Source organism: Diceros bicornis, chromosome 32 (genome assembly GCF_020826845.1).
Source record: "Diceros bicornis minor isolate mBicDic1 chromosome 32, mDicBic1.mat.cur, whole genome shotgun sequence".
Classification (NCBI taxonomy): domain Eukaryota; kingdom Metazoa; phylum Chordata; class Mammalia; order Perissodactyla; family Rhinocerotidae; genus Diceros; species Diceros bicornis.
The window spans coordinates 14,509,023-14,532,792 of NC_080771.1; the positions used below are offsets into that span (position 1 = coordinate 14,509,023).

Here is a 23,770-nt window from a genome sequence, read left to right on the forward strand (position 1 = left end):
TTTAAGTGAGGTATTACCTATAAAGCACTTATTACAGTGTCTGGCACATAATCAATGCTCAATATATACATGTTTAAAATCTTTGATGTTGTCACTACTTGTCTGGAAATAATAGGTGTCTACTGATGATTCTCTGGTCCCTTCTCAGGTCTAAGCTAGCATTCCTTCCCCTCCTTGCTTCTCTGTCCCTAAACAAGTTCATCTGGGTTCTCATGTCAGTGGAAGCAAACAGACAGAGGTGTCAGTTAAAGTGATAAAACAAAGCTGGAAAGAGGGAGAAAGTGGGGAGACCAGTGCCTGCACCTCTGACACCACTTTAGATGTTTATTTTTCCACCAACTTTTCTGACCAAAATTTTTGTCCCATGAACTGACCATTGCAGATTCAAAGGTTTATTGGACATGTTTAATTTTGTATTCATAATGAACACTATGTGAGTTTTATATCATAGTTAAAATTAATTACATTTTTACATAATTTTAAAATCAATTACAGTTAAAGATTAATTACATTAAAAAAGCTAGAAGCATGCCATTTTTAGGAATGTTCTCAGAAGATGCTTGTTGCACACACACACCCACACACACATACTATAGCTATGTCGCTCCATCTCTAGCTGCAAGGGTTCAGCTTGCTTTCCTCTGCTCCTCTAAGCTGCCACCATCCACTCCATTATCTCAATTTACCCCCTTTCCTCCTACTCATTCCATTGTGGGATGCGGCTACATCAGCAGCAATCAAGGGGAAAAACTTGATTATAAGACTCTGATAGAGGTAATTTCCTTAAGCCAATTAACAGAAAATAATTTCAAAGAAAAACAGAGTAGGTTACAAATAAACCTGGAGAACAACTTAAATTTTAGAATCCAGTATACCACGTAAGTTCTCAGGATGTCATGATTTTGAATAGCTATCTCGTAAGTAGACCCTCAAGCCACTCTGTTTTTTGGAATTCCCAGTGTCTTTTGGAATATCAGCACACAAAGTGGAAGAAAGACAATCAGAGAAACCAGAGACTCTTCAGTGGCATATCACCTGTGGAGTCTCCTTGAAACTATATAACCACTCATAATCTCATAGTGTCAGCAATAAGTGAGAGAAAATATCTACTTCACAGAGTAGTGCTTTGCAGTAAAGGAGTTGATACATGACTTACATTAGGTAAATTAATAAATAAATGTGTGGAGCCAATTCTTCAATCTGTAAGAGATCTCTTCGAGCCCAGAGGAACTGTGGAAATGAAAATCCAGAGATGGAAAGATATAAATAAGGATCATCATTCACATCCTTTAGTAGCCTCAGGAAAGATAGAATTTCTCAAGTCACACTAGAAAGACATCCCAAAACTCTTAATAGTGTTTGTCTATACCAGTCTTCACCTCTTTCAAAATATCAGTTACTATGAGTACCTCCATAGAGCACAGACTCCCAGCTGAAGAGAGGAGAGGCTATATTGGTTTCCTTGCTCACAGCTCACCCCCAAGAGCCTTCTGCACCTGTCCTGAGTCTTTCCTGAGCTTCCCTTCCTGAAGGATGTCCCTCCTATTATTCTACAGTTAAACATTTGCCAGACTTTTGTGCTGTTAGGACAAGGAGAGAATGTTTGATTCCTATATCACAATATCACATTGGTTGGGATTTTGCACTGCCGTTACTCAATAACTGATTATTGGAAGGATATACAAACATCTATGGAGCATGAATTGTTATTATGTGTGAAACATGGTGCTAAAGAAATACAAGTAAAATGAGGAAATGGGATAGGAAGGAGTTAAACAGAAAAAATAATCATTTTGGTTTATACTGTATCTACTGAAAATAATGCCCTCTATTTCATATCTTGAAAGTCATACGATTTATATCTCTAGCATTGAAGTCTCCATTCCAATTTCTTAAAAATACGCAATCATTGGTTTGCTGTTCTTTTGTAGAATTACTTAAGATGCATTAGACAAAAGACCTTGCTCTGAGAAGAGCAAACTACCCTTTGGAGAGTCCTCTTCCTGTCAAGTAAGAAGAAATTTCTTAGTAACAGTAGGAAGTGGCATGTGAGAAAAGGGGCTTCTTGGGTCATGTTAACGTCAATTCTAATGATGGAAGTTTTGGAAATAGACATTCTCATTGTAGTACAAGGGATATGTTTTAGAAACTACATCGTCTTTGATAACCAACGTTCACAGAAGTCCTAGTTAGACTTTCCCATTTTATTCCAACATGATCCTGGTTTGCTTCAATATTACTGTTCCTCTAACCTACAGTAAATGTAGGTTCTATGTACCTCTATGTCTTAGAAGTAAATGCTAAGGACTTCATCATTTTACTTTGTGAAGTTAAGGCTACAGATGCAAGGACATTCCTACCTAGATACTTAGCGCCTTGTTTGGAGACTCTAATTTAACCTACAGTATTCTGACTGGGAACATAAACTCATGTCACTAGTTTACTCAATTAAGAGTTGCTTGCAGAGATCAGAAGTAAATTGGTGTCAGAAGAAGATACCACTGGTGCAGTGGTTGAGAATAGGTCAAAATGGACAACTGGATATTATTATTTTGGCAAATAGCACCCTATTCTGCATTGCTGCTACCATTGTTATTAGATAACAACTTTTACCTGAGTAATATGTTGCCTCAATTAATGCAGACCAACTTTTACATTTCATACCAACGTTTGGCACAAAATCCCACCCCCTATATATGTGTGTGTGTGTGTGTGTGTATAAGACTTAGACTTTTTTTGTGTGTGTGAGGAAGATTAGCCCTGAGCTAACATCTGTTGGCAATCCTCCTCTTTTTCCTGAGGAAGATTGGCCCTGGGCTAACATCCGTGCCCATCTTCCTTCACTTTATATGGGACACTGCCACGGCATGGCTCAACAAGCAGTGTGTCGGTCCACGCCTGGGATCCAAACCTATGAACCCTGGGCCCCCGAAGCAGGGCTCAGGCACTTAACCACTACATCCCCAGGCCAGCCCAAGACTTAGATTTTGTTGTCAATATCCAAATATTATATGTACATACATTCACTAATTTATTCATTTAAAACATCTCCTACCTCCTCTTCCCAACCCTGCTTGGAACACTACATTGCTACAGAGACCCTCTGTCCCCGGCCCAGTTACAGTTTCTGGTCTGCGATAAAGAACATTAGTTTGTGACAATGTCAAGAACATTTTAAGGATTTTCAGAACCAAGTTCCCAACGTCAAGGCATCTCCTGTTTCACTCCCAATGACTTCAGTGCAACATGGGCAAACTGTGCAGGTTCAAGTCTGGAGTGTACACAAGCAGCTACGCTGATTACCTTAATAATCAGATAAAGATAAATAAATAACAGATTTCTTTAAAAAGTTATTCTGAACTATATTCTTCCCACTGTAATATTTGTGAAACACCTGATGATTTTCCCAAGAAACGATCTTTCTATTCCTAACTTCTATGCTAATCCAATTTATATATCTAACCCTCAGTTTCTTCATCTAAAAAATGAGAACAATAAGATTGTCTTCATTTAAAGGTTAAGGTGAATTCCGAATTAGATAATGCATTGTAATTTCCTCATGCTTTTTAAAAGTAGTTTTACATTGAGTATTTATCATTGTTTCTAAAAGACACTCTGTCAAATATCTAGGTATTTTTAAACAACAATAAAATATTTGAAATATTCTGGTGTGTGGTGTCCATGTAGAGAGAGACATAATATTGTCATATTTTGACTTACTGTTTTCATCCAAAGGATGAAGCAGATTCACCCAACACAATCATCTTCAGGTATCTTTACTTTATTTAGGGTCAAATACAGAAATCTCAGATTCCAAATCTGTCAGTTCATATGAGGTCCCATTTCCTGAGTGTGTGTTTTGTTTTATAGTCTGTTCCACTTACACCTTGGAAAAATAACATCATAAAGCCAGAATCTTATGCAGCCACAGAACCAAAAAAAAGAATTCTTTACAGTGAATCTCAGATAAAATTTGATTCATGATTAATTCTTCAATATCTACATAATATCTTTGGAGAAACTCTAATTTTCTCCCTGAGTCATCAAAATAATTGTTCATAACTGAGAATTCTAAATATCATATGATGGCACAAATATGAAAAAATGGATTACAGTTTTACATACTGTGAAGGCATTAAATTTAAAATTTTTATTTAATTTTAATAAAGTTTTAGTGACGGCTTCTTTTGGTCAAGTATGATGCTAAATGTTTGAATAAAGTCTCTCCTCTCAGACACATTGGTTGTGACTTTCTCATTGCTTAAAACGAAAAGTGGCAGTCTCTGTAATAAAGTCACACTTACATTGCACTGAGGAAGGGTCTCCAAATGTGCCTGGGGAAGGGTGAGGGGTGGTAAGTGATGACACCAAGAGGATGTAGCATAAGTTTGGGACGGGAAGAATGAGTAGGATTTTTCCAGGTAGAATACGTAGAGAGAGCATCCTTAGCAGAAAGGAATGCACGTAGAAAATCTTGAGAGTTTCTATTTGTTTAGAAAACTATGAAATTGAAGGACCAGATTAGGTGTGGTAAGAGCTAGGATCTGACAGATGAACATCCCATTATTTCTTTCCCATCCTTTCTCTCCCTCTTGCCTCTTCCTTTCTTCATTCGTTCACTCTTTGCTGGATATCTCTTATGTACAAGGCATTGTGTTAGGTGCCAAGACAGACATGGCCTTGCTTTCATGTAACTGACTCTATATACGGAGAAAGACAATGAAAGTAAATAAGCCTTTTGAAAACTTACAGTGACATATTCATGAAGAGAAAGGAAAAGGGCTGAGAGGTATAAAATATTACAAAAATATTCCTACCAAAAGAAACAGCAAATACGAAAAGTCTGAGTTAGAAAGATGTTCAGTGTGCTTGAAGACCTTAACAAAGGATAGTGTGGTTGAAGTTCAAGATTCAATGGGGGAAGGGCATCAAGGAGCAACTCATGAAGGACCTGGCAAACCATGCTGAGAATTAATTTTTTTCCCTGTAGGAAATGGGGATCCACTTGAAAAACCAAAGCAAGAGAGGGATATGGTCTAAACCACAGCTGAATTCCACAGAACTTCCTGTGATGTAGAAGTCTGCTTGGTACTGTCCAATATGGTAACCGCTAGATACATATGGCTATTTAGCCCTTGAAACCTAGCTAGTGTAATTGAGGAATTGAAATTTTTATTTTACTTAATTTAAATTAATTGTATTTCAATTCAAAGGGTCACATGTGGCTAGTGGCTACCATATTGGACAGCACAGATCTAAATTGAGTTAGATCTGTGGTAGCTGTATGAGTATCAAGAGGTAGGAGACAGGCAAATGAGGCTATTATAACTGCTCACATTAGAGATGTCAGTGTTTGAGCTTAGAAAGTAAAATAAACAGGACTAGGTGATTATTTGGATGGATGTGGGAAGTAAAAGAGATGGAAGATTCTTGAGGAAACATCCTTATGGAAGGCCCATAACTAATGTATATTGCTTTCAAACTAGACAAATATTCTCTCTCTTTTGTCTTCTTTAGCCATTTTTATGTAATTATTCAAATACACCAAACTGGTCAGAAATATTTACATAAATATTAACAAAAAAGACAATTAAGTCTTTCCAGAAATACATGGAAACTGGACCTTACAGTGGCTATGTAAAATTTATCTCTGGTGCATGTTTTTCTGTGATGGGAGATTTGGAGTTGTGAAGATAAACTCTTTTATATTGAAACCCCCATGATGACCTTGATGATCACTGTTCACCCTAAGGTCACAGGAATCCCAACCAATTCCCAGGAATCTCCACAGGCCCACGATGACTTAAGGAGGTCAAGGGAAATCTAGGAGTGAAGAGTATCCTTCAACTCTCTTAAAAATCTTTTTGGGACTGTCAATCATGCCAATGATGCCTTTGCTCTATTTGAAAGAACATTCAAAGTTGATGAATATTACATGGACAATAGAACAGAGATGGTGTAAGATAGAAAATGCACCTTAATATGTAGCAGTCTGGACCACAGAACCAGACACAGAATTAAGATTTAATAATCTATTTAATGTATTTATCATGGCCTTCTTAATTTTTAGCCTCTCTGCTAAGCCCTGTATATTAATTTCTCATTTAATCCTCCCTAGAAATTACTTGAGTAGCCCATAAAAATTGTCCTCTCAATGTCTATAGTTGTAAAATTGGATAATATGCATTTTTCCCAGTCATAAAGTTAGTGAGATATAAGTATAATATCCTGACTACAGTATCTGACAGATAATAAACTCTTACTAACCGTTGGATAGCCACAAGTATGGTTGTATTTGATTATATTAGTTTGTCCAATTTTGGTCAAAATCATTTATTACATAGAAAAAAAGTGTTTATGGATAACATGTACACCCAAGAAATAATAAAAAAGTAGTGCATAACTACATCAAAGCACGTTTTTTGAAAATGTCATAAAGTTATACACATTTTGAAATTTTAATTGGACATGCAGGCTTATTTAGTAAACACTAAGGACCTATGGTAAGTGCTGGGCATTAATAAGTGAACAAGATGTGGCCCGTTAACTCTTAAGGGCTGGAAATGCATTTATGTCGAAATAGCTTGCTGACTTGTATAATACACAATAGTAATAACGTAAGCACACCATTTCAGTGTTCAAAAAGATGGAATTCTTTCTAGGAGGACAAAAGTATTTTACATCAAAAATACCCATCCCTAAACCCAATGCCTGCCCACATGTTCTAACCTATTCTTGTGTATTTAAGCAAGTGTAAAGCCCAATATCATGTACTCGAGGTTTAATAAAGGTTACACAGGCATGCCTTCTCTTTTGTCAGTGAATAGACCCCCACGACTTCACCATGCTCTGGGTCCTGCTCCCTTTCCACACCTGTTGTGTCCAATTTCAGACTCTTGGCTTTGGAAGGACATTTAGGTCTTTGGCTGTCCTTTGCATCATTAATATATCTTCCATAACTTTGACCCTTCTTAAGGAGGTTCATAAATCTTATTCTCATTTACCGTGAAGCTACATACTTCAGTAGACCATCCCAAACTTGATTTGTATCCTGAGGCCCATTTGAAAGGCATTTCAACTAGGCTTATTCCACTCCCCAGTGAACTGGCTTGAAATACACAGGATAGAGCTAATAAACATTTGATAGAGGGATGGAAATGGCATTCCTCCATTTTTAACATGCTCTCTTCTTAAAATATGCAATATTATGTTTTCCTCTGCAACACTAAGTCAAATCTGATTGTCCTTTATCAAAAGCAAGGTTGTATAATAAATTGTGTCAAATCAGAATGTAGAAATATAAGGAAAAATAAAGGCTTGCTTGAAATGAGTCCCATAAATATTTGAACATCAGATAAGGATGTCAATCTCCCTTTGTTGTGATGCAAAATAGGGGATTTATTTTGCCTTATGAGTATAATAATGTTAGATAACACTGCTCAGCCTACACAAGCATCTTTGTTTCTTAGAATGTACACATTATTAAGTTTTGTTCCCTAGAGGTGACAGAGACTTCACCAATCAGAAAAAAAAAAAAACAAAAAAACAGAAACTTTTTAAATCTCAGATCAGCACTTTCTAAATTTTTTCCTTTCTCAAGATTCTTGTGCTATTTTTACCTCCCTAGATCACTTGTTTTAAAACATTTTATTAATGCACGCAGTTTGATAGTTTTTCAGAATTAATAGCCAGGTTTACCATACCACACTGATAACATTTCAGCCAAATCTTTTGCCTCTTTATTGTTTGCATCTCAAAATGTAAAACAAATATATTTTTGCCTAAAGGAAGACACCACATTTTGAGAAGTGTGGTGGCACCATGTGGGTTTGCGAGCTACGTGGCTAGCAGTGTGATTTAGTCAAATTACTTCACTAGTGAAGAGGTTCAGTGTGCTTTTCCAAGTGAGACATGGAGAGATGCTGCACAGATCCCTCTTCAAGGAAGGATGTCAGAGCTATGTGGGGAGCAGTCAGTAGACAACCTCCAGCTATCTGCTCCTTTGAATCTGCCTCATTTGCAGAGAGCCTCCTCTCCGAGGTTATCTGGAGATTAAGCAAGCAGAGGGATAAAGACCATTTTGGCAAGATGCAGGACTCCAATGATGATAAATACTAATTCCAGAGAGACCCGCTGGGCTGGGCCAACGTTTTGATGGGACTGCATTATGGTTTGATTTCTCCTTCTTCCCCTACCAAACACCTTGCACTTCACATTCCATCTACTTCCAGGGAAAACAACCTCTAACACATTTGTGTAGTGGGAATAGGAATATGTATAATTCACAGAATTAACGTAATAAAGTGTAAATGAGATATCTGTACAGGGTATTGTACTAAAATAGTAAATATGCACGAATAAAGATCCACAGAATATCTTCAGTATCACTTGTTGAATACAATCTCTTATATTGGAGAAAACACATTAGAGTTTGGTGAACATACTAGAGCAAGTCTATTCCAAGGGAAATTCTATTTCATGCAACCTCATGCTTCTAGATAGAGAAATGGTGCTGGAGTCACAGAATTTGTCAAGATATTGAAATGCAGAGACTAGAGTTTAGCTAAGGGAGATACCAGCCTCAAATCTAAAAACCCTGTATTGTAATCATCACTGAGGTCTGGAGAATGGAAGAAAAATAGGGTTTTATAATAAATTCATGCAAGAAACAAATAAATTCCCCACTCCAAGCAGGTAAGCATCACTGTATGTTTCAGAATGCCCTTTCACAGCCTGTATGGTAGTCATGGGGATTTTCCCAAAAGCTACACAAAATGAAGCCAGATTTTTCTGGCAGACTCAAGATGAGTGCACAGTGTCACAAGCCCCATGAGGACTAAGGTCCCAAGGGCTCTAACGCTCCAATTCCCACCACATATAGCTGGATTCTAATACAAAGAATTTCTTTGACTGCTACAGGTTTAAAAAAATATTTTTAAAGTCTTATCTTTAGGGAGTTTCTGAGACAGAAAAATATCCTGGAATGATGCGGGAGCCAACTATTCAAATTACTGATGAAAATCCAAACCCCTATCAGTGTAGTATAGGGTTGGCAAACATTTTTGTACAGTAAACATTTTAGGCTTTGTAGGCCATCCTGTCTCTGTCACAACTTCTCGACTCTGCAGTTGTAGGGCATAAAAGAATGAAGGTGGCTCTGTTCCAATAAAACTTTATTTAAAAAAAAATGGGGTAGACCAGATTTGGCACACAGGCTATAGTTTGTTGGCTCCCGGCCTAGAGTAATAGAGTCAAAGTATTCACTAAAGTCATGAGTCCTCCTTTAAGTGGGTTCTAGGGGGAAAAAAGGAGAGAAAGGGGAACTCATATAGTAATAAAAAGACACATATTCTGTTACACATAGAGGAATAAGTGTCAGGATATTTGTGATGCTTGATGCATTAGAATCTAGAGCACAGACCAGCGCAGGAGCCTGAGTGCCCTCCCTTACATTATATGCTATAGATGCTCTGCAAAACCACACAGAGTTAAAAGATTAAATGTGCTGCTTACATGTTCTCCTTCTTAAAGAGTGCAATGCACCTTAGCAAATTAACTTACCTGTGAAGTCCTAGCACAAAGAAACTTGACTTCAAATTGATCTGGCTACAAAGTCTTTAGTCCCAGTAGTGTTCCTTAGAGCACAGGGAGATGCTACTCTTGGAGAAAGGCAGTGTATATCTATTTTTCAAATTTAACAGGCATAAATGCTCTTTTATGTTATGAAAAAATGTTTTGCTAAACATTGGTTTGCAGCCTCTATATGGAAAATTTATAGGAAGACACAATTTTGAGGCAACTGCAAGTGAAGATGCTATTTAGAGCCACATATAATGAAATAAACCCCTTAGTTATGAATCAGTTATTATATTTCACTGAACTCCAACTGTTTCTTTCTCACTGCTTAATTTCATTCTAGCTTTTGTTATTATGCCTAAAGAAACCATTTTAACATTTTCTAGCATGCACTTTGAGTATCAAAAATTCCATCTACAAGTTTTCACCTTTTTGCCTCTAATTGCTCTACTGGTTCCTCTAACTACTTTAATAAATAATATTATCTGAGTTCTGCTAGTATTCCTCTAAGGAGAAAAAGGAGCCTTTTTCTATCCAAAGCCTCTCTTTATAGTGAGACAGAGAGAGGCAGAGAAGGAAAGAGAGAGGGAATAAAAAATGAGAGAAAATTATAAACACGCAGTCCACCCTCCAAATGAACACTAGGTTCTCTACAGGGTGAGATATTTCCACTTTAGCCTCATTGGCTATCTATGGTTGCTTCTATTCAAATTTCATTAGGAAATCTCTTCCTCCATGTGACTCTAAAGTTCCATAATCTACTTTTATTTATCATTTTCAGATAGCATGTATTAAAGGCTGGTTAGATAAATACGACGGGCTTAGGTTTTCCGTGGCTATTCAGCCAGCCTCCTTACTACAGAATGAGATCCATGAGGGCAGAGGTTCTGACTTCATAGAAATTCCCTGGGAAAATGTGGGTTCCACTGATATTAGTTATACAATATAATAAATTAAAATAAATAAATATATATATAAAGTAATATGAATTAACAAATAGATGGCTATATGACTAAATGAATATATGACAATCAATGAATTAATTATTGTTTGTTGTATTAGCGGGTACAATGAGTTTTTGGGAACAATGATTTGGAAGAGTTAGTACTTTTGAATGGGGAGACAAACTTTCATCTGGCTCAGATTTTGCAGGAACTAAACGACCAAGTTTTAATTATTTTAAAAAGACTGAGTCCTTGTACCAGAATCTTGTACACTGTTAGTGGGAATGCAAAGTAGTGCAGCTGCTATGGAAAACAGTATGGAAGTTCCTTAAAAAATTAAAAATAGAACTACCATAAGATTCAGCAATCACACTACTGGTTATTTATCCAAAAGAATTGAAATCAGGATCTCAAAGAGATATTAGCACTCCCATGTTCACTGCAGCACTATTTACAATAGCCAAGATGTGGAAGTAATCTGAATGTCCATCAACAGATGAGTGGATAAAGAAAATGTGATATATATAGAATGTAATATTATTCAGCCTTAAAAAGAAGAAAATTCTGTAATATGCGACAACATAGATGAGCCCAGAGGACATTACACTAAGTGAAATAAGCCAGTCACAGAAGGACAAATACAGTGGTCCCCGCTTGTCTGAGGTTTCATTTTCCATGGTTTGTTACCTGTGGTCAACTGCAGTCCAAAAATATTAAATGGAAAATTCCAGAAGTAAACAATTTATAAGTTTTAAATCCTGTGCCACTCTGAAATCTTGCACCATCTCTCTGTGGGACATGAATCATTCCTTTGTCCAGTGTATCCACCCTGTATACACTACCCACCTATCAGTCACAACAGATTAATTGTTGCAGTATCACAGTGCTGGTGTTCAAGTAACCTTATTTTACTTAATAATGGCCCCAAACACAAGAGTAGTGATGATGGCAATTCCAATATGCCAAAGAGAAGCCGTGAAGTGTCTACTTTAAGTGAAAAGGTGAAAGTTCTTGACTCAATAAGGAAGGAAAAAAAATCGTATGCTGAGGTTGCTAAGATCTAAGATAAGAACAAATCTTCTATCCATGAAATGGTGAAGAAGCAAAAAGAAATCTGTGTTAGTTTTGCTGTCACTCCTCAAATATGTACATATAAGAAAAAACATAGTATATATACAGTTCGGTACTATCTGCAGTTTCAGGCATCCACTGGGGGTCTGAGAATGTATCCCCCACAGATAAAGGGGGACTACTGTGCTGCACAATTCCACTTATATGAGGTATCTAAAATAGTCAGTCATAGAAGCAGAGAGTAGAATGGTGGTTGCCAAGGGCTGGGGGATGTGGGATGTGGGGAGTTGCTAATCAACGGATATAAAGTTTCAGTCCTACAAGATGAACAAGTTCTAGAGATCTGCTGTACAACGTTGTGCCTAGAGTTAACAATACTGTATCGGTCACTTAAAAATCTGTTAAGGTGGCAGATCTCATGTTAAGTGTTCCTATCACAATTAAAAAAAGTAGGTCCTTACCAAAAATGGAAGTTATTGCAAGATTGAGGAGAGAGTCAATTGATATACAGTCTATCCTCCTTATTAATGCCGGGTTCTCTACAGTCTGAAATATCTCCCCTTTAGCATCATTGGATACCAGGACCATAAAGAGTATTTTCAGGAAAAGAGCTCATTAACAGCAAGCCTAGTAACTGAGGTGAATTATAAAAACGCCAGAATACAAGTAAGATAAAAAATGCAATGCTGTTGTGTTGAGTGGGCACTTACATTCAAAAGAGGAATTAGGACAACAGACTGTGGCCACCATGATCATGTGTCAACCTACTCTGCCTGCTGAATGGCCATCAGTCCCACTTTTAATTTAAGCAGTTCACATAGTCTTACTCAAGTGAGAGCTCTGAAAGAAACAGGAAGCAACTGTCTAAAACACAGTCACATGCCATTTCAACGCCTTGGTGACACCAAATGCACACTTGAAATAAATTGATTGAGAGGAAAAAAATGAACCATAGCAGGTTTACATGAGAGCACTGACTTATATTTAACAGTTATTCTGTGCTAGGAATTTTTGCCTTAAATATAAATAATTTACTGCATATAACACCATTTCAGAGTGTCTGTATCAAAGTATGGGCTCAGTAAACATTACCTGTCATTGTCCTACTCCTCATGCAAGATGCCAGAAGCTAGCAAAGCATGCACAGACATCGTGGTCAATAGTAAGAAGAAATATGAGTTTAAACCCAGGCCCCACACCTCCTGCTATATTATCATGCACAAGGAACTTATCCTTCCAGATCCTTGGCTTCCTTCTCCACAAAACTAGAATCATACTGACTACTTCACGGTGTCTTTTGTGAGAATTAAGTACAATAATACATAATAGAAACTTAGCACAATGTCTGATTCATCAAATAACAATAACGTTGTTTCTCCTTTTGTCTCACAAATCACAATTTTGTTCACAGCTAATAGTAACAAATTCATACAAAAAAACTAGACTGATGAGCAAGGAACACTCCGCCAATATTCTGGTTAACTTCACAGACATGGTATATTTTCCTTCTTTCTTGGTATGCATCTTGGATTGAATGAGGCCATATAGAGAAAGAATAGTTTATTATTCCCATTAAAGTTGATCCTGTTAAGTGGTCCCAACATGTAGAGACACAGTTGGAGTCAAAAAGATCACAGGGGAAGAAAGGGAGTGTGGCATGGGGACAGAGAGGAATTGTATTGTCAGAAAAACCCAGGTATGCATCTCAGTTCCACTCCTGACTATTTGTGTGATACTTGGCAAGTCAGTCTTTTTATCCTCAGTTTCCTCATCTGTTAAATGAGGATAATTAGTATACATATTATCTCATAGAGGTGTTAGAGAATGAAAGGAGTATATTTAACACATCCCTGCCACATATTAAGCACTCACTAGTAACAATATCACAGCAGCAGCAGGGACAAATTAGACTAAATGAAGTTAATTGAACTACTTAGCATGTAACTGTTACAAAAATAAATCCAGATAATTCCACAAAGTCAACAACCTTTAGTAGAAGAATCTCTACTAAAATAAGTATTAGATATTTTTTTTTTTTTTTTTTTTTTTTTTTGTGAGGAGATCAGCCCTGAGCTAACATCCGCCAATCCTCCTCTTTTTTTTGCTGAGGAAGACGGCCCTGGGCTAACATCGGTGCCCATCTTCCTCCACTTTATATGGGACGCCGCCACAGCATGACTTACCAAGCAGTGCGTCGGTGCGCGCCCGGGATCCGAACCAGCGAACCCCGGGCCGCCGCAGCGGAGCGCGCGCACTTAACCGCTTGCGCCACCCGGCCGGCCCCAAGTATTAGATTTTTAATTTGCATTTAAGATATGAAATTGATGGTGGCTTAGCTTTTATTAAAAGGTAATGCTAATAGCTACTACATATTTTATTTAATAACTTTATTTAATTATCTCAGTAACCCTGTAAGGAAGATGGTATTATCCTACTATACAGATGAGGAAACTGAGTCTCAGAGAATTCTAGAAACCAGCTGCCTGACTGGGAAGCAGTGGTGATAGGATTCGAATCTTAGTTTGTGTAAATTCAAAATACATCATCTTTTAAATAATTTACACAACTTCATTCTATATTACTGAGAGGCATATAGTACTGAAGAAAACAGCAAATGTTTAATTAATGTTCCTAGAAGGGAGATGGTAAGACCATGAATTTTGCCTCTACGACACTGTCTATTTTTCCCTGGAAGGGAATATACATATATAGACACAGATATAAATACAGATACCAATATGGATATAGATATAGATATAGGTTTAGGTATAAGAATTTTAAAATACTGGTATTTCCAGCTTGACAATGTGCTCTAAAAAGAAGTTGAGTCTTGGGGGAAGTTGACCAACCAATAAATGATTGCATGTTTTAACGTGGCAGATGCCACAATAAATGTTTATTTCTTGCTGATGGCAAAGTAAACAGTCCCTTAAAAGACGGATACGCTCTTGTCAGCATATAAAATACAACAGTCCTAAAGAGACAAACATGCTTTGCTATTTGTTACTCAGTAATTCCCTGAATATCCATGTCCTCTAGTTCTGTTTAAAAAGGTTAAATGGCTCTAAATCTGTCTGCTAGACTCTTAAGGAACTATGTACTGCTCTGGCTAGTCAGGAAATTTAATTTCCTACTCAAATTAACCAATTGTGCATAGAGAGAGGAAAGCTGCTCTTCATAACCCAATTGGGGGTGGAAGTAGGAAACAAGTGCAAAAATGCCAAACAGATGCTGAAAAATGCAGTTGGTGATTCTTACATCCTTATCCCAGGGAGCCAATCCACATCCAGTCGGAACTGTGTGGGGCTCGCCTTCTGAATAACACTTCAAAGCCCTATTGTACATGCTTTGAAACATTATTCACCTCTTCTTTGGGTGGGACCATCGATGCCAAGGAACTAGTACCAGCCTGACATCTATCAGAAGCATAGATATGTCCGTATCATCAAATGGTACTTTATCTGTCCATCTCTTCTTGGTAACACAGCCCCAAATCCCTTTAGTTAGCCTGAAAATAAAATGCTTCCAAGTTGAGCAGTTGTTGCTAAGCAGCCTCAAGCTTCCTACCTTTCATACCAGCGACAATAATAAAAATAACAAGAGCAATAATAATAACAATCAACTACAATGATAATCATCACTTGATTCTCTGTGAACCGGAATTACTATCAGTAAATCTCCATTTTTTCATCCGTAAATGGATAGATCATAAAAAGTGCAAAAACATGTGGCAAACTAGGAAGCTGGAGTTTTTACCCAGTTCCACCAATTCGAGATTACTATCACTATGGTATGAAAAGTTCCTCGAGCTTCATCTCTAGCTGATTAAGAACATCTCTCTGCACAGGAAGTCCACTCCTGCTGGTACCATGGATTCCACGTTTAGAGTTTATATGTGATTGCCTCACCCCACTTTCCCTAAGAGTCCTTGGCTTGGCCTCCTCCTGAGGCCCCTATGTGTTCCTTGCTAACAAGAGTAGAAATCTCGTCAAATCAAGTGTTAAAACTGGCCCGTGACTAGTTTCTCAGCTGGACCGACCTTGCTTACTCTCTTCACATTCTCTCTCTTATGCTTGGAGATGTGAAGAAGGTGGTAATTGCTCCTTTCTCTGTTCTTTCACAGGAAATAGAGTAACATGAAAATGCGTCAGACTCACTCATTCAACAAATATCCTTACCCCTATTTTGATCAGGATTTCAATAGAAAGCCGTTTCACAACTTCATGTTTATCCAGAAATGGATGCCCATGTAAATTTATTCTTCCAGCAGGAATTACTTCCTGCCCTTGTTTTCAAACTTGGCCTTTTGAGAGATACAAGTCCCCTAGGGTATGGGGTATTCTGTATATATAGCTTGTTGAATTCCTTTAGAACTGAGAATGGACAAGTGACCATTCCTCAAATCCACAAGTGAAGTTTTACCTACTTAGAGGTTGTGCTTTTTTTTTTGTAATTTTTTGTTTATTGCAGAAACATTGGTTTATAACATTGTATAAATTTCAGGTGTACATCATTATACTTCTATTGCTGCATAGATTACATCATGTTCACCACCCAAATACTAATTACAACGCATCAAAACACACATGTGCCGAATTATCCCTTTCGCCCTCCTCCCTCCCCCCTTCCCCTCTGGTAACCACCAATCCAATCTCTGTCTCTCTGTGTTTGTTTGTTGTTGTTATTATCTACTACTTAATGAGTGAGATCATACGGTATTTGACTTTCTCCCTCTGACTTATTTCACTTCGCATAATACCCTCAATGTCCATCCATGTTGTCACAAATGGCTGGATTTCATTGTTTCTTATGGCTGAGTAGTATTATTCCACTGAAGCAATTTTTGTGGGATACGCTCTTTATTATCCTGAATTTAGAAATGGCTTGTGTTAAAAACAACTTTTCTGGATCTGGAAAGAATTCTTTTTTGCCCAAACTGAAATTATTTGGGGCACTGACTATTCTGCTTGGTTTCACTTCCAGCCTCAGGTTTTCAGCACCCTTGTGAGTACTGGGAATGTAATAGATAAAAAAGTGAATAAACGAAACCTCCAGAAAGCTCACTTGTCTAGTTTCACTAAATAAAGAAGTAATTAGAAGGATATCTGCCGTAGATCCCTGTAACTTAGAAACTGAATGAGTTGGATGAGTTGACATCTACCTCATAGATTACCTGAATAACTTTTTAAGACTGTCTTCCTTCATCTAGTTTTCTCTCCCTCTCTCTTTTTTCAACAAACATTTCTAAGACAGTATTTGAAATCCACACTCAAACACATCATTAGCCAACACTTAATCCTTGGAGACCAGTGTAGGAGTTATATATTTTCAGTGTTCTTTAAGAAGAAAGCTATTTAACTTGAGCACCTGTATTGTCATTTGGGTGACTGACAAAAGAGAAAAGATGTACACAGTTCAACAGAAAAAAAAAATAGAATTGAGCCTCATTTCTAAAAAAGGCAGAAATCATAAAGGATTATTTCTCACCTTGGGAAAAAATTTTGAGCTGGAAAAGTACAAACAAAAGGTATTTTTGAAATTACAGAGAAAGATTTTGTCTAAAAGGCACCAATCCAGATATGCTGACCTATCAGAAATACCCACGAAGCGATAAGAAGATAATTTCAAAGCCAAACACCGAACACAGAAATAACTTAGGAGCCTCTTAATGCATTGAGACAGTGGTCTCACACCTCTAAATTCTTGTATATAATTCACCGTAACTGTCAAAGGAGATGGAAGAGAAACCTAGCAATACTTTCCCAAAGCTAGGAAAAAAAAAACAAATGCACAAGCAAGCAAAAAATATGCAATATCAAAGATCCACCCAAATGCACTGCAAAACATATGTGATTTTGTGTTTTCACTGAGCTCTCTGAAAGCTGGAATAGCTTTATTCACCTTGATATACCCGGCTCTGGGTCTCGTGTGTAGCTTTCAGTAAGTGTGTGCACATGTGTGCACATCTTGCACACACAGGTGCGTACGCACACACAAACATGCATAAAGTATGTGTTGACCAAAATTCCTTGGTCCTGTGAGCATAGTCCCCAAAGCAGCCACCCAGAATGTAAACAGAACTGCACTGATTTGCTTGTCATTTGATGTAGCCAGTATTTCTTTTAAAAGAGAAATACCTTATAGGACTGGAAGTGATATCAGGGTCACGAGCTGTCACTTGCCCAATTACGGAGTTTAGAGCAGCATTTTCATGAACTTCGAGGAGGTACGTCGGTGAAGAGAAGACTGGAGGCTCATCAGCATCCTCAACGACAATTTTGACTGTCGCCGTATCTTTAAAGGGCCCCCTGCCGCTGAAACGTGGGTCAATGTGGACATTAGCTGCCTCTACCTTCAGCGTATAGGACTTTTTGGTCTCAAAGTCCAGAGGCTGTTAAGAAATGACAAAGATGAATGTTTCTCACTAATGACCACAGCAGCAAGAACAAATGAGTCTAATGCTGATGGATGAGAGTTACGTGCATTGAAGCTCATTTGTGAGCCTTAATGGGATCACTCTCCATTCCCCCAGATTCAACCTGTAAATTTTACAGGCATTTATTGATATCTGTTTATTATACAAGCTCAGTGAATCTAATCTCCTATTGTTTTGTTTTGTTTTGCTCATTTCACTTGGAATTCACAAAATATTCACAGTCATGAATTGTGCCATCAAAATTTCACTTCAGAGTCATAATAAAATTTTACTAGTGATGGCATGACCTGCATACCAACCAGCCAGTTAATCGGGCCTCTGCTGGTAGGAGATAAGGCAGCATCGAACACAGTCTCTATCTGGGAAGAATATTTTATCATTTCTGCAACAGTGTGTGAAATGTACAGAAGTAGAAATCATCATTGTTTAGTCCAAGGAGACATTTTAAGGCATAATTTAGCACTAATCCCGACAAAGAGTGTTTTCTTATTTCACTTCCAAAACATCGCTGCTCTACTGATCATGTGGCTAAAATCACGTTTATTGTTTTTTAGGATATTCTCACACGGTCTCTATTATGAGTTCTGTACTATGAAGCAAGTGGGCATATAAAGAAATATGTATGCAGATACATATCTACTTGTGTTTATATTTAGAAGAAGGAAGAGGGAGAGCAGTAAATATAGATAACTAGGTCTGGCTGTGTCTCCACCAACCACTTAAAAGCAATTTGAAATTACCTCATTGCTCCATTACTGACAATATTTCTGACATATTAATACCTCATTCCTTAAAAGCCCCAGAGACTTTAGTTAATGACCTAGGTAAACAGAGCTAAAAGCTAGGTAAAAGAACATAGTCCCCTTAAAAAACCAGAAGCCCATCTGAATCAGAACCCTTACAGTCCAGTTCTTGGCAACACATAATACTTCAGATTTCAAGGATGTACATCTGTCAAGGTTCAAAGAGACAGTTTAGGTTTGCCTTATAATTTCTTATAAAAAACAGAACCCTAAACCTGCAGTGCAGATTTAAAAAAATAGGAGGCTGGAACACAAGCTGGCATTAGCAAACTCTTTCAGAACTCCTGTATGAGCTTAAGTATTTATTCTTATTTAAAAATTTTTGTCGATTCTTATATTGGAATTCAGTTCTAATGGGACTTGGCTTTTTTTTTGAAATATTTTTCTAGTACACAAGGCAGATACTCACTTCACTGTCTATTCTGAAATTACTAGGCACATGTACCCACGAATAGATGATTCAACATCAGCATCTTCACAATTTGCCAGTCACTCCTACAGTAACATCTTTGCAATTTCAAATTCTTCACAAACACTGTTAAGTACAGCAGATTACCTTCTGCTTAATCTTTAGCTCAACATAATGACAATGTATCCAAACACATCCTGGTGTCCTTAGGAATTTATCAGACAAAAAAGAGAACCCATGAATTGTGGAAATATGGCTTCCTACACATTGTTCTCTAGAGTAAAATACATGTGTTTCTTAGTGTCAAGATGTATATATTTGCTTCCAAGTTCATGAATAACAGTGGATAAAAATACAGCAAACAGCCAATTGCTTCAGTTTATAAAAGTACCTTATGGTAACAAAGGATAGTAGTTAATAATAACAATAAAAATGACATTAGGAATCGTTACCCAAGGAAAATGTGGCTCTGGGTTATTCAATAATGGACTCAACTGTAATTATACTGTACTCTATTTCAAAAATGAGTTTTTAAATACTTTGCAACTCTTGATCCTAAACTCAAGCCAGATATAAAGGTAGTGTTGCTCAGCAGAGAGTTAAAATAAATGCAGCCATTTTTCCTCTAAATTGATATTTAAAATTTATTTTGTATACAAAAGTATATCCAGAAAATTCCAGGTTCCCATTGTCAATAGCTGTCCAATGGGGATTTTAAGAGCATGACCATTGGAAGCAGATACCTGTGTATTTTTGGCTCCTAATAGTGTGGCCCACCATCTATCTTCTTATTCATAAACAAGCAATTTAAAAATTAAAAGTTGTACTACTTCATGACAAAGATCTGATGAACAATATTGAACAAAATAATCACGATGAGGATATTTCTCCTTGCAAATACCCATGTCCATAAAATACTGAACTGTGTACTACCTATGAATGTAGATATCATAGTGAAAAATATATATGGAAAATGTTGTACAGAATTTTTCACATCTACCACCAAATAATTGGTTGCTGGCAAAAGCAGTCACAAATTGTCTTGTACTATTTGTATTATTTATGGAGATGTTTCTTTCTCCAATGGTAGCCCCACACCCAGGAGCAAGGCAAAGATGAGCTTCATTTACCACAGTGCTTGGACTTTTGATGCATGGTTTGGAGTATCCAATGGTAGCAGGGCTGGTCTTGTGCCTCAAGTGACATATCTAGCCAGAAGAACTGAAGCTGACTGCTTTGTCTATCTTTGAGTTTCCCTGAAAGTAGAGCCTGCAATAAAGACTTAGGGACTTGCAGAGAATTTTGAAAAGTTGTTCCAGGAAGCAGGAGTACAGAAATGGGGCGAGTTATACAGAAAAGGATTAAAAACCAATGAACTTGCCACCTCTGTGGACTAATGAGGTTTCTTCCCACTGGGAAGTCCTCTTAGGAACCATAGACAATATGCCTCAGAATAATGTCTTCAAAGACTAGGAACTGTCCACCGATCTTTGCCCCTCTTTGCTTGTCCCTCAGAGTGTTGACTTCCCTACACAGTTGGAGTGCTCTGTACAAGAACTGAGCAAATTCTGCAGCTTATGGAAAAACACTGAGGCATAGACAGGAGAGAAATAATGGGTGAGATGCAAGGCTAGTACCACCATGGTAACTGCTTACCTGAGCTTTAGCTGAAATGGAAAGTAAGGCCAAGGGACACGAGGTACAAAAAGGACGTTACTTTTTCACAACTAAAGAAGCTAAATCAGCTCTAAGAACATGTCAGGAAGTCTACCCAAACTATAAAACTTAAGTTTCAAAGAGACATTTTGAAGATGAACAAAATCGTCCTTAGCTTACCTTTCTTAGTCTTATAATGCCATCCTGGGCCTGGGCATCAGAAGTTATTTCAAAGAGTGCTGTTCCATCTCCATCAATGATGTCATATGATGACTGTGCATTTTCACCAATATCCTGATCATTGGCCTTCACTCTTCCTATGGCAGTGCCAAGAACCACATCTTCTGGTACTGAGAAGTGATATAGACCTTAGAAAAGAGGAGAAACACTGAGCATTGTAAAAATTCCATCCATTCATTAATTTATTTAGTAAATATTTATTGGGCACCTCCTTTGTTCTGGGCACTCCTGTATAGATGCTACCAATACAGTGATGGGAAAGATAAAAATCCCCCTTTTGCTGTGGAATATACAATCTTTTAAATGAGTCAGAGACAAATAGTTCCCAGAAGAAGTAGTGATCGCTCTTGGAGACTCTCCTGAGATATGGAATTTGTTCAAGCATATGTTTACCAAGTATGTATTTGGAGCAGTTATATTAGGATGTTAGTGAGTCTATGTGAATGTCCTTTCCTATTTGCTGTATAATCACATTGGCTGCCCGTGGGGATATTCCTTGTTGCCCAACATAAAATATTAAGCTAATTTCAGCACAGAAAGATGCAATGTGTAACACATTGAAAGTCACTTTTGAAGTTACCTTTATATTTACAGTCTTGTAGAGCATTTTTGATAAAAATCCAATTACTAAACTTCTGCTGTGCCCTGCACCAAGCTGTTCAGACACATGAAACACTTCTCTTGTTACTAAAGTCCTCACTGCTCTGAAGACCAAAAATTCTACCTTCAAAACTCTCTAGGCAAAATATAATTGTAGTGTATGTTCATCCTCCTCTGGGGGCATTAAAATATGTCTAATTAGTGGTATCAGTCCTGTTTTCATTCAAATCACTTTAGTTGTTGTATTGGTATCACTCACTTTCTTTGGTGTAGAGGAAGCTGTTGGTACCCTAACCATAAGCCCTGGCGGTTACTACTTCAGCACACACCTGCCCTGCATCGAACTGCCATCTCCCACATTTCTTTGCCTGAGGGTTTTTTCTGGCCTTCAGAACCCAATTTGTCCACTGCCTGTCAGGCCAGAACTACCAGAAAATTAATGCCCCCACAGAAGCAGTCCTCAAAGACTCACACAACTTATTATATAAAATCTCAGGCTTCTCCCCACTCTGGTAATATAACGTTGAGCTATTTCTTTTCTTTTGTTTATTTACAGTGTTCCAGAGTTTCCCAATGGGATAAAGCTCCAGTCACCCACAGTGGTAGCTGGCTGGATAATGCACATTATTGGCTTGCTTTCTTTCTCTCCCATACATCCTCACTTCCCTACTGGCGTTTCTTGGGATCATCTCCAAGATTAACTACTTATAATTAAATTCTCGTCTCAGTGCCTGTTTCTGGGGAACCCAAACTCAGACAACCAGGAAGTATTAGTCCCATTGCAACAAAAACAAGGGAAAAATAACCATTCAATGAACTAAAAGCCCAAAAGGAAAAATTAAATCTAGAGAACATTACCTAATTCTAGTTTGAACTCAATCACTGAGTCCCTTGGATAAACCTAGGCTCATTTTACACAATAGAACAAGATTAGTTCAGATAATGTGTAAACTTTTCTTCTAGCACTAACACACTTTTATTTAATGAAATAAAAATATCTTTTAGAATCATGAAATTATGCGACTGGGGAACAAAAATGTTTTCCAAATAGTTTTGCCATAAGGTAGGCACTGAAAATCCTCATGTTGAGCACAAGTCTTCCAATGCTCTCCTAATTGGTGTAATGATTCCATTTCCTTCAAACTTTGTACTGCAGGTAAGGTTTGAGATGATCCCTTTAGGTATGCTTATTAAGTAAACAAGCCAGCAAGGGGCCTCACCTTGCTGCCAGTCATGCATCAGGGAGCCTTGGGAAACCAGGCCAATGGAATAGTTCTTCATTCATTCCTATTCTGCTCATTCTCATCATCTCTATCAGTGTGATCATAGTTAATAGTTATTACCTCTAAGAAAGAGAACACTTTTGAAACTCATCTGCCATTGCTGAATTGAAACAATCATTTTCTGAGAAAGAAGAGTTGCATATGAGAGCATTAACTATAATAGCAACTGAAAAAAGAAATAAAAGAGTCGAGGGAAAGATAGGAGAAACGGTATTCTCCATTTCAATAATTGTATTAAAAAGGGTTGCATTGTTGTTTGACTTATAAATGGCCAGATGTGAAAATTCTAAAATTCCTAATGAAAATGCATCTTTTTTGTTCATTTTACCTTGGAATTTCTACAGGTAAATTCTCAAAGCTCTCAAATGCGTCATTTTCAAGCCCAGCTTCTGTCTCTCTCTCTCCCTCTCTCACTGTCCTTCTCTCTCCCCTCTCTCCTCTCTATCGTCAAAAATTGGTTCTCCTGTGACATTTCCTATCCTAGCAAATAGCACCAGTGTGCATCTAATCTCTCATGTCAGAATATGATGTCACCTCCTCAACCTAAAATGCAATCTATCCTTAGATTTTTGTTATCACTACCTCTTAAATATCTATCACACCTATACACTTTTCTCCACTGTGACCACCCTTGCTTGCCAGGGCTACCACCACCATATATATGAATGATTACAAACACCCCTTAACTGGCTGTAATGTGGAGAAGACATTGGAAGAAGGCCAGATTTCATTTTTTTGATTTCCCTGGAATC

At 37.5% G+C, this 23,770-nt stretch overlaps 1 protein-coding gene across 1 annotated transcript in view; it reads right to left on the reverse strand.

Annotated features, from left to right (window-relative positions):
- CDH8 (cadherin 8) overlaps nt 1-23,770 on the reverse strand; it is a 334,891-nt gene that overhangs the window by 122,985 nt on the left and 188,136 nt on the right. The window contains exons 6-7 of the mRNA XM_058527946.1: nt 21,076-21,263; nt 17,729-17,982 (exon numbers count right to left, since the gene is read on the reverse strand). Coding sequence (XP_058383929.1) covers nt 17,729-17,982; nt 21,076-21,263 — 442 coding nt within the window. The remainder of the gene's footprint in view (nt 1-17,728; nt 17,983-21,075; nt 21,264-23,770) is intronic.